An 11710-nucleotide genomic window follows, 5' to 3' on the forward strand; every position below is an offset into this window, starting at 1 on the left:
CCTAAATGGACAAAAAGCGGATAAATACGCCGTCCGTTTGGGTTGGCCCGTTGGAGTTGCTCTTAGTGCTAATCACTTGCATACACATGCAGTGTGTGAGACAAAAAGAGGAGGCTCATACATACAAGGGCATTTGCAGGGAATCTCATCCTTAAATTGGTTTTCTGCGCCTGTCAAGCGCAGCAAAATCACATGAGCGCACCAAACCCGCCCTCCATAAATTAATCACGCTTCTACACCAGCCCCACCCTCTCCCCATGATGCATGTTCCTCCACCTCCACCTCCCCCTCCCTGTCATGGGCCAGAGCCCCTCTCTCTGCTCTGCTCCGCTGCTACAAAAGACGGCATCATTTTTTGCCTCCCTCTCCTGCTTGTCCGGCTCCTTTCTTCTCCTCCTGCCCCATTCCAGCCGAGCCGAGAAGCTGGACACACACAGGAACAAATAGCTATGCAGAGGAGGAAGCATCACATCCCAAAATATCCCACAGGATAAACATCTTGAGATCCCCTCACAAATCCAGCAAGAACGGCATTCTCCAAGCTGTCCCTCTTGCTGCTTCACCTACTCCTTTTGCAGTATTTTCCTAGTTCCTACTAGCAGTCTCCAGTCTAGCAGCACATCAAGAACCAAGAAATCCAGCGAAAGGGATTGATTCCATCCTTTTTGCGCCTATTCAGCACAAGTTACCCAGACAAGAATCGCTCTTGCAAGATCTTGTCAGCAATTTGGCGTCAGCTCGGCGGCCAATCTCGCGCCGGAGGTTGAGATTTAGAGGCGGGAGAAGCCTAGTCTCCAGCGATGGCGGCCGCGCTGGAGTGCTGGTCGGGCCGGCCGAGCACCGACGAGGAGTCCATGGTGGAGCAGGTTCTCATGAAGCCCCACGCTCGCTCGGACGGCTCGCTCCCCACCTGCGCCGACTCGGCCGGCGCGGGCGACCCGATTTCGGGCCCGGCGGCGCCCAAGAAGTGGCAGCGCCTGGGCCGCAACTTCGCCGGCGCCATCGCGGCATTCAAGAACACGCTGAACCTGGACAACGGCGGCGTCCCCCGCGACCCCTCGCCGCGCGCCGGCGGCGAGAAGCCGCCGCTCCTCCTCCGCGGCCTCGCGCAGCTCTACTCCCGCGGCGCCGCCGCCCAGCAGCTGCCGGAGAAGCTCGTTTCTGACCTCCGCCGCCACTTCGATGCTCTTCCCAACAGGTGAGCGACCGTGTTCTCAAAAGTTCTGCAACAGTGGAAGTGCCAAAATTTTGCTGCAATCAACATTAGTAGATGTCAAGTTTACACGTTAGTGTTTGCCATCAAGCTACTTAAACTGCTTCCGTGTTTGTAATTTCTACAGTATTTACGACTTTTTTTTTCTGGTTTGTTAAACCAGAAGTTCTAAAATGGTTGCTGACAGTCAGAAATCTCGGTTTTGCAGCTACGCGCAGGCAGGATTTGACATGAAAGATGTCCTCTTGCACGCCCGCCTTGTAGAGCAGGCGGCCGGTGACGATCAGCCTGCACTGAGCATCGAGGAAGTTCATGGCAGCAATGGCAGAGAAAGTGGTGCCGAGGGCACTGTATTTCAGCTCACTTTTGCCTGCAATGCCCCACTTTCATGGCAGTCAATGTCAGGCTCACTCGACAGCCCATTGTTCAGTTGCAAGAAGATCCAGATCTTCGAGAAGAGAGGATTGACACTTGGTGCTGTCCTGATAATTGTGCAATCCGGGAGCGAGGAGCTCTTCAAGAGCCGTGTCGAGGCTGCCCTAAAATCGGCAACAAAGAAGCATCGGAAGAACAGTGGCGGCGGTGGCGGCGGTGTGAAGCTCCCCTTCGGGCTCTGCGGCTGCCAGGAAGAAGGATCACGCAACTTCGACGAGGAGTCCATGTTTGATCCCGAGGATGGTCAGGTTCTTGACAATGAGCCTGCACGCAGACCATACCTTCCCACTCCCCTACCACAGTCATCAGTGTTTGTTTCAGTAGATGAGTGGCAGACCGTCCGATCCGGGGGCGAGGAGCTTGGCCGCTGGATTGTGAGCTCCGAGGAGATCGAATTCGTCGACTGGGTTGGCCAAAACTCGTTCAGGGGAGTCCATAGAGGAAGGAAGGTTTGGGTTAACAAAATGAGGGGTTGTAACATGGGCAGTGCTTACGATGTCGAGATCCGTCAGGACTTGCTGCAGCTGATGAGCTGTGGCCAGAAGAACATCCTCCAGTTCCATGGCATCTGCTTCAATGAGAGCCATGGCCTCTGCATAGTGACCAGGATGATGGAAGGAGGCTCAGTTCATGACATCATTATGCAGAGAAACAAGAGATTGTCGCTCCGGGACACGATGAGGATTGCTCTTGATGTCGCCGACGGCTTGGCGTTCATGAACGGCTACGGCATTGCCTACCGTGATCTTAACGCACGAAGGATCCTACTAGACAGACAGGGAAATGCCTGCCTTGGGGATATGGGCATTGTTACCCCTTGTAATAATGCTGGCGAGGTTACTGAGTACGAGACATCTGGGTATCGCTGGCTAGCTCCGGAGGTTAGTTTTCATGACTTGATTTACAGTAAACTATTTCTGAAAGAAAGTTTAGTTCCAGCATGCTAGAAGTCCTTTGAGCTAGTTGCTCTGTTTTAACTGTAGCCATTATCTGGGATCTTCAAGTAACCCAGTAAAACGGCGGCATTAACGATGAAACATGTTTTTTTTTTTACTTTTCATCCTGCAGGAGCACATAGAACTCTAGGACAAACTGTGTAGAACACTGCATCATCTTGCTTTTTATGAGCAGAACATAATAAAACTTCAAATACAAAATGTGGAAAGAAGTAGTGCTTTGATCTGACCAACTTGATGCTTTTATGCACTAAATCAGCCTGCCAATGCCAGTTAACACTGTCCTATGTCCACTCAGTAGTCAGGAATCTATCCTTGTAACCCTGATAAACCAATTTTGTGCTGCTATTGTAGTCTTTATCATCCTTGGACATTCTATTACACTTGAAGCTTATGTTGTACTGAACTTGTCCTTACTGAGAAATTGCTTTGATGCTTTGTTTACAGATCATTGCTGGAGATCCAGAAAGCGTATCGGAGACCTGCATGAGCAACGTCTACAGCTACGGGATGGTTCTCTGGGAGATGGTGACCGGCGAGGAGGCCTACTCGACGTACTCGCCGGTGCAGGCGGCGGTGGGGATCGCGGCGTGCGGGCTGAGGCCGGAGATACCGAGGGACTGCCCGCCTTTCCTGAGGTCGCTGATGAGCCGGTGCTGGGACAATTGCCCTCTGAAGCGCCCTCAGTTCTCGGAGATCATATCCACCCTGCAAAAGCAGAGCATGAGATAGTTTTTTTCTTCTTTCTTCTTTCTTTCCTTTTTTACCATTATAAATTATGTTATAGTAGTATATGTGCTATGTTTGGCTGAGTGCCCAGAGATGCAGGAGACTGCATATGAGATGAGATGAGATGAAAAAAAAGTATAATATATGTGCAAAGGCTTGATATATTTTGTTGCCTTTTCTTGCCCAATGCATGCATCTTGGATTATGTTACTAGGTCCCCACATATGGAGTGGGTGAGATGAAAAATCAAGAGAGAGCATCAAAGATTTAGCAGACGGATCTATAGGACAAAGGACAGTTGTTTTTTGCTTGCTCTCCATATCCTATCATCCGCAACGAACTAACTGCACAGTCCATGCAATGCTCTTGAGACACTTGGACGCAGGCTGCTCATCTGCTGCTATAAACAATGGTGGATCTGATCTCCTTTGTTTTGTTTGACCCGTTCAAGGTGCGGCTGGCTGGCACGCACACCTGGGCTGGGTCCAAATTTGACGAGCAACTAATCAGCCCTTGGATCGTTTCCACACCACATCTGGCGATTAATCAGTGACTGAGCGTAATGTAATGCATGTGCGGTAGTTCCTCCAAAGTTCATGGCCATCATTAGTTTCCAAGGAACGGTGCAAACCCTACGTACGTACGACTTTGTCATTCTTGTATGCGGCCAAATAAGATGATGATGCTTTCTCTTTTCCTCTTGTTGAGAATGTAGAACCTACGCTGCATGTTACATGGATTCCTTGGAATCCAGGCTGATATAACCTTTTTTTCTTTTAATTTTTGCGAAAAAACTTCTGATCTATTAATCTTTTAATCATGACAGTGCAACGAACCCATAAATAATAAAAATTACATTCAGATCCATAGACCACCGAGCGACGAGTACAAACACTAAAGCGAGCCCAAGGCATGCCGCCGGCATTGCCCCTCCCTCGCCGGAGCCGGGTAAAACTTGTTGTTGTAGATAGTCCGGAAGTCGTTGTGCTAAGGCCCCACAGGACCAACGCACCAGAACAACAAGCGCCGCGCGCACTAGAACAACAAGCGCCGCTGTTGAAGGGTAGCAGAGATCGGAGGAATATAACTTGAAGACCCACGAACATAGATGAACTACAAACAGATCCGAGCAAATCCACCGAAGACAGACAGAATTTTATTTTTTATCAAATGTTGGCGGGCCCAGAGACACTGAGATAGATACCCATGGATTGCAAGATTTGTGCATTCCGGAACTGGCGTGGCGTGGCAAGTTGCTCCATGCTCTACTCCCATTCGAGGGTGGTTTGCCCGGAAGGAGCGGAGCGGCTTTTCTTTGGCACGGTGCGGGGGCTCTGCTCTGCTCTTGCGCGCACGTATGCCATGAGCCGGGGAGGCCACCACAGCCCCGACACGGCTTGCAGCCTTGCAGGGGCAGCGCTGTGACTGACCGCTCACGCGGGCGCCGGAATTGCAGGTGGCTCCCTCCGTGCACGGGCAACTCCCCGGATCGGCGCTGGAGCATCCGATGAGGCGGCTGCTTGTCCGTCGCAAAAGTAATGGTAAAATCAAATAGCCATGGATGCCATCCATCCGTAAGACGGTAAATGCAGTGCAGCAGTAAGTGCGTGCTGAACCTTTGCACAGCGACTCCATTGAACCGAGGCATGGGCACGAGAGAGACAGGAGTAGTAGCAGCAGCAAAGGTACAGAGCTGCATCTGCATCCATCCATCCATCCATCCACTCAAGGCTGAGGCGTCCGGCCGGCCATAACCACGAGGCGTGCGACGCATGCACGACGCAGTGGAGTGCCTCGGTCGGTTCGTGCCATTGCCATGAATCTTCTCTGCGGCCCGTGGATCGTTGGCACTGTCGCTCACGCGGCTCTCGCTGAGCGAGCCGCATTTACGCTTTCCCTGTGTCCTTGCCACGCCTCCTCCCGTGCGTTGGCCTGGCGGTGGCATTCATCAGCCAGCGCCCAGCGCCCGATGAATGAATGAATCAAATGAATGGCATGGTAGGATGGTACAGGCCGTAGATCTGAAACAATTCCGTAGCTGAGCTGCTACAGCCTACAGATAGGCACGCAGGAGCACAGAGCGCACGGAGCTATTGATAGTGACGGAACGGACGCCATGAGGGCCTCTTCGGAAACAAAGCAGACGACAGTAATAAGCTCTGCCCATGCCATCGCTGCTTCGTCGTCGGCGCGCTTCACATGAAATTTTCCTTTCAGGACGATGCTCCTGGTAGCAGAAAGTTCATCTTCCACAACAACTGTACATGAACCATGCAATCCAAACGAAGGCTTAGGATCCCCTGCAGTAGCCCACCATACAGTACTGCAGAGAATCTCAACCCCAAACGAAACATGAAATGACCGCTTATATTCCTACCAGTTGCTTTTCGTTTCTACATGGATTTGATAGGGCCATCGATTCCTGTATTCCAAGAGGTAAAAGGACATTACTTACGTCATTAACCAAAGCCAAAGGAAGAATCATCATCATCAACAACAACTTAGGGCTACAGTTGAGTCAAGTTTGGCATCCAACTCGAAAGTCAAAACAGAGATGTAATTGCTGAAGAAAGACGAGCGAATGGGATGAGCAGCTCAATGACGCGCTATTCACCCATACAAATAAACATGGGAGGGAGATCATCAACTTGGAGGGTTTGCCGGCTTTTCTCCTTATTTCTCAAGAGATCACTGGGGGTAAAACTCGCTCTCAGAGGGCGGGCTACTCGGAAATAGGGCACGCACCCTCGAAAGCTTCCTGCTCCTTACGGCAGAAGTCAAATTCATTCGTGTAGTAATACATGCACCCAGCATACGCATCCATCTCCTTGGGGCACTTTTGGTGAAGTTCTTTCAACCTGCAATCCAAAATGGGATCACAAAGTGATTACTTCACAGAAAATGAGAAAGTAGAGCAGGTAGATGAAGAAGACACAAAAGTGATTGGCTTCACGGAAGCGACATCGCAGCTAAGCAGTCTAAAACATACGTACAAGAAACATGATGAAAAGGTCTGAAATCTGTAGTCCATAAAGGGAAAGAAGAATATCCAATTACACACGGAATAAGAACTTTTAAAGATAATAATAGATCCTGCTAGGCTGCTACTCAAATTGGATGCCCCTATCAACCTTTTTGACATGCCCAAACACAATCACGGAAAACAAATACAGGCATAAAATCATCATGTATGCATTTTTGTTCTCCTTACAACTATCATGTATAACACCCATGCAACATCGCCCAAGAGGCAAAACAACTTGAACATGGAGCACTACCTCACCAACTTAAAAACCAATCCATCATTATGCCATTGATTTTTTAAGTCCCGAACAAGCAAGTTTTCCACACAAAATGAGTAAAATAAAATGCAAGTTCTTTTTCTAGAACACACGTCAAAATGCGTGCCATTTTGCATTGAAAGCATCAAAATAACGTGAAGGACAAACCCGAAAATGCTACTCCCTCCGTTTTTATTTACTCCGCATATTAGCTTTGGTCAAAGTCAAATTTTGTAAACTTTGACAAGGTTTATAGACAAAAATATTAACATATACAATAACAAATCAACAACATTAGATTCATTATTGAATATACTTTCACATCATGTAGATTTATTATTGTAAATGTGCATATATTTTTCTATAAACCTGGTCAAACTCTATGAAGTTTGACTTCAGTCAAATCTAATATGCAGAGTAAATAAAAACGGAGGGAGTACAAGCAATGAAAAGGCTATCTACAAAATACTAGCTGGCTTACGAAACAAACCAAAAGGAAGGAACCAGAAAGCTAAGAAAACTAGCAAGCAAAACATAACCAAGAACACAGAACTAAACAGAACAGAGCAGGATCTATTAGATGGTGTCTGGAGATCTAGCATGCATAATAATGTGCAAGTCTGAAATCACTGATCATTCTAATGTCAAGTCAGCCTAGCTTACATGGCACTGCTGAAGGTTCAGTTCAAGCAATGGCCCAAACCAAAACAAAAACAAATTTTGCCTTTATTCTCACCTAATCATTTCAATACTAGATAAACAAAACAAATAGAAGTAACGGAAGTCAGAAAAGACAAGGATTATTCAATCCCACATTATGCTTCTCTACTAGTTCAGGAGTCGCATATGCATTACAATTGATTATTGAATAGATGTTATTGCCATCTTCATAACCACCCAACGCCCCAGGTCACACTCATATAAATGACTTAGGCAGGGAATTTTGCACTTCAACACTAGACGGAATAGAAACAACAGCACTAAGGCAGAAAGATAGAACCATATTTGTTTATATCACGTATGCACTACCGAGATCAAACTGATCATAGGGTATTCTACAAGCAAATAAGCAAGAGATATGATGGTTTTTGAGTCGCGACTAAAGTCGCCGCCAGCCCTGCGGCTCGGCGATTAGTCGACCCAAGTCGCTGTATAGTCGCCATAAGTCGCTGTATAGTTGTGAGTCGCCCTGATTTCTAGAAAACAACTTGGCGATTAATCGGCGACTATACAGCGACTAATCAGCGACTCAAAAAACATTTATCATTGATACTTCATACAGTATTTCACCAAGAAAACAGGGGTACTGTGAGTTACAGGATTGTATTGGGAGGCAAGGTCTGTCATTGCCAGGCAATGCAGCAGCATATTGCACAGGAAGACAAAGACAAGAAGAAGTAAGCAGTTACACACTCATACAGGTACTTCCCACAAGCCTGATTCGTCCCAACATGTGCAGGTTCTACAAGAAAGCAGGTCTGTAGACTCTGTTCTCCCAACATTCAGTGCATGCCGGAGTAGGGACAGATTAGTGGAGGCAGCACCAAGTATAAAGAATGAGAGGCAAAAGGTGAGACGGCGACCTTTCGAATTTAAGCTGTCTGCATTCACCGCTCATTTTAACTTTCTCTTATCTGTTCATGTATTGCCTCTACATGCGCTGGTGTGCACCGACCCTGAGGACAGCAACCTCTCTGGAAGTGCTTTTTTTCTAGACCCTGTAGAGTGGGGTGAATCAGGTTTCTAAAAGCTCTCGGTAGAGTTCTCGCTAATTCCCATCTTCGTGCTCCACTACAACATCCCTACTGCATACGCTTTGTTTTTGTTGGTGACAACACCAGACCCTACTGCAACCCAAATTACAACACTCCTGTTAATTTGGGTCTAATACTTTCTTAGGCATCAATTATGATGTCTCTTGCTAGTACTCCCTCCGTCCGGAAAAGCTTGTCCTCAAATGGATGTATCTAGCACTAATTTGGCGCTAGATACATCCATTTGAGAGACAAGCTTTTTCGGACGGAGGGAGTAGTATTCTTGTGATTATGTCTGATCTTCTAGCACATGTCCATGAGATGACATATATGATGTGATCATACTATTGTTTAATGTTACACCTATGCCCAGTGTCTATGCTGTGCAAGCCTCAATCACAGACTCACAGTTTTACAGAATAAAAAATGTGGCATGCGCCCTCCATGTACTCTCTACAAAAGGGCATTCCAGCCAATTGAGCGGTTCATAGATTCGCTACCACATGCTGGTATAGATGTGGCGGCTTAACATCTCTTGGCCTTCACTGAATGGGAGGAAACATTATCTTAACTGAAAACGGCAAACAGTATAACACTGACCGCTTAGTTCAACAAACCCAAGAGCAATATGGCTTGCTTACGTACAACTTATAAAGTAGAGTAGTTCTTAATGAACCAGTGTCAGTGGATGCCTATTTAGTGCCTGTATACAGAATTGCACTGGATGTTGTTCGCCCCTTGTGTTCCCAGAATAGACTAACACTCCCTCCGTTCACAAATATAAGATGTTTGCCCAGTGACACGTTTTTGTGTTTTTGTTCACTCGTTTCAGTCCATTTGTAGTCCATATTGAAATATCCAAAACATCTTACATTTGTGTACAGAGTATTTAATAGAAATAGACTGAAAATGTGAGATGGTCTAGGTCTCAAAATGATACCAAGCGCAGCAGGTCTCACCTGGCAAAGGAAACAGGAGTCATCACCTGTATTTTGGCTAGAACTAGATAATACTTTATCAATTTGTTCCTCTTAGTCACCTTAGGAACTCTACTAGTTTGTCCGCTGAGGACTATTTGATTATAACTTTTCTGTTACTCATCTGAAAATGGGATACAGAAGACAACAGATTGCAATTGCAAACTTGCTCTGGCAAATGAATAGATCAGAATCAATTATTATCTGTTAGACTGTCTCGCAGGGGAAAATTTCAGATAAACATTCGAAGTAGAACATAAACAACCAAAATTATAAAGCTTCCATCTAAGTGTACGATTCAGATCTAAGAATGGATTTAGTGACAATAGTCTGATCAGAAAGGTAGCACTGCATGGCGTAAGCCCTACATCATCAGAAATTATATAGCAATTGCAAACAGCTTATCCGTAATAATTATGCAGTTTATCAGCCAAACGACAAACTCAATTCCCATCTTCACCAGAGAATGTGGGACTCACTACTAAATTACTCATTACCCATGGTAGGGGCAGAGATTGGGTAGCAACAAACCCTAACAGTCACCACATATCCCAACCTTTGCATAAGATAGCGCCGCAGTGAACCCTGAGCTCGGTACGAAGTAGTACAAACCGATGACCAAAGGCACATATGTATTACCCCATAACCGTCACCAACTAGCTAATCCATGTACCTCTAGTCTTTATCCCCTGCGTGACCGGATTCGGTTAAATACAAACAAAATGATCATCGCTAACGATTTGCAATTGTCTGGTTGCCTCTCGGCTAGGCATAGGCTAAATGCAGAGGCACAAAGTCTGCTTACAAGCTCGTCGTCTAACACTAAATGGCAAAACAAGTTCAATATAGCCCGCACTAGACATCACAAGTTCACAAAAGAGCAGCATTCCGGCACACACACTAACAGAATTTGGACGCACGTCAGCAATAGAGGATACACCTACCAGAATAAATTAATCAGTCGCTGGCGGCACGATCGAAGCAACATTTCAGGAATCCGAAATGAAATCAGGCACGGGGGGATGCGATAGGGCGATGGCGAGCGACTCACAGGTTGAAGACGCAGCGCGTAACCTGGCGGCCCTTCTCGAGGCACTTCTCCGGGTTGGGGTCCTTCTTCTTGCAGTTGAGGAAGGCCACGTTCTCCGGCCGGCACCGCACGGCGATGTGCTTGGACGCCGCCATCAGCACCGACGACGTTGGGATCGGCTCGCCTGAGGCGTCCACCGGCGTGCTGCTCGCTGACATGGCTGCGGGTGTAGGGCCTCGACGGCTTCTGGAAGATTCTCGGCTTGGAGATCTGGGGGCGAGAGGGGCCAAGGGGAGGAGAGGACCGGAGCAGATGGAGAGAGGCGAGGTTGGGGGCCGGAGGCGGAGGTGCCTTCCTCTGTCAGTGCCGTTCCTGGGCTACGGGCCTTTTTGTTGGGTATGATCGTGACATTGGGCTAGGCTGCTTGGGCTTATCTCTATCTGTAGCCTGATAAGAAAAGGGCCCGCCCTTAGCTCTCATTTCTTCCCCCTAAAGTCTAAAGAAATGAAAGAATTTGCCCCCTCTCCCCATCTTCGAGAAAAAGAAAAGGAGAAACAATACCCCTTTTAATTTCCTTTTGAGAGAACCCACGTTTATGTCATTTCTTTTGAGGTGGGGGTGGGGGGGGGGGGACTTCGATCTCCTCCCTCCGTTTCTAAATATAAGGTGTATAAGTTTTCTGAAAAGTCAAACTTGCGTAAATTTGACCGAATTTGTAGAAAAATATATCAATGTGAATTATATCAAATCAGTATCTCAGTATCATTAGATTCATCTTGAGATGTATTTTCATATTGTGTTTATTTAATATAATGCAAATGTTGGTACTTTTTGCTATAAACATGGTCAAACTTAAAGAAGTTTGACTTTTCAAAAAACTTATACACTTTATCAAATATCATGGCACTACAAAGAACACCAAAAGTAACAGCAATTACAACCGCCCGTAGACGACCTAGCGATGACTATAAGCACTGAAACGAGCCGAAGGCAAGCTGACTTCATCGCCCTTTTTTCACCGGAGGCGGACAAAACCTTGTTTTAGTAGACAGTCGGGAAGCCGTTTATGAAAAAAGTGTAGACCGAAAGGATCCAACCTGTAGACACGCAAACGCATATGAACGAATATCGGATCGAAGAAGATCCACCGAGGACAAACATAATGGCTCGAGAATTTATGATTATTTGCAAGGAGTTTTCATTTGGTTTTCACTGGATTTATACTGTTTCTCAGTTATTTATAGCAGTAACCTTTCAAGAGAGAAGAAAATATGTTTTTCCATTGTTTGGCAAGAAATATCATATATGAAAGGAAACTAATGATAATTACTGTGA

The 11710-nt window shown here is 46.6% G+C and overlaps 2 protein-coding genes across 2 annotated transcripts; one reads left to right on the forward strand and one right to left on the reverse strand.

Annotated features, from left to right (window-relative positions):
• The first annotated feature begins 329 nt into the window (after nucleotides 1–329).
• Nucleotides 330–3497, forward strand: LOC109733021 (uncharacterized). Its single transcript, XM_020292222.4, has 3 exons — nucleotides 330–1198; nucleotides 1422–2529; nucleotides 3052–3497. The coding sequence occupies exons 1-3, from the start codon at nucleotides 801–803 to the stop codon at nucleotides 3334–3336; spliced, it is 1791 nt and encodes a 596-aa protein (XP_020147811.1). The 5' UTR covers nucleotides 330–800; the 3' UTR covers nucleotides 3337–3497.
• A 2273-nt stretch (nucleotides 3498–5770) lies between these two features.
• LOC109733022 (NADH dehydrogenase [ubiquinone] 1 alpha subcomplex subunit 8-B) lies at nucleotides 5771–10743 on the reverse strand. The gene is made up of 2 exons (XM_020292223.4): nucleotides 10397–10743; nucleotides 5771–6191 (listed from the first exon to the last, which is right to left on the reverse strand). Exons 1-2 carry the CDS (start codon nucleotides 10591–10593, stop codon nucleotides 6056–6058), a joined length of 333 nt encoding a protein of 110 aa, XP_020147812.1. The 5' UTR covers nucleotides 10594–10743; the 3' UTR covers nucleotides 5771–6055.
• Nucleotides 10744–11710: the final 967 nt, after the last annotated feature.

This window comes from Aegilops tauschii, chromosome 4 (genome assembly GCF_002575655.3).
Source record: "Aegilops tauschii subsp. strangulata cultivar AL8/78 chromosome 4, Aet v6.0, whole genome shotgun sequence".
NCBI classification, from domain to species: Eukaryota; Viridiplantae; Streptophyta; class Magnoliopsida; order Poales; family Poaceae; genus Aegilops; species Aegilops tauschii.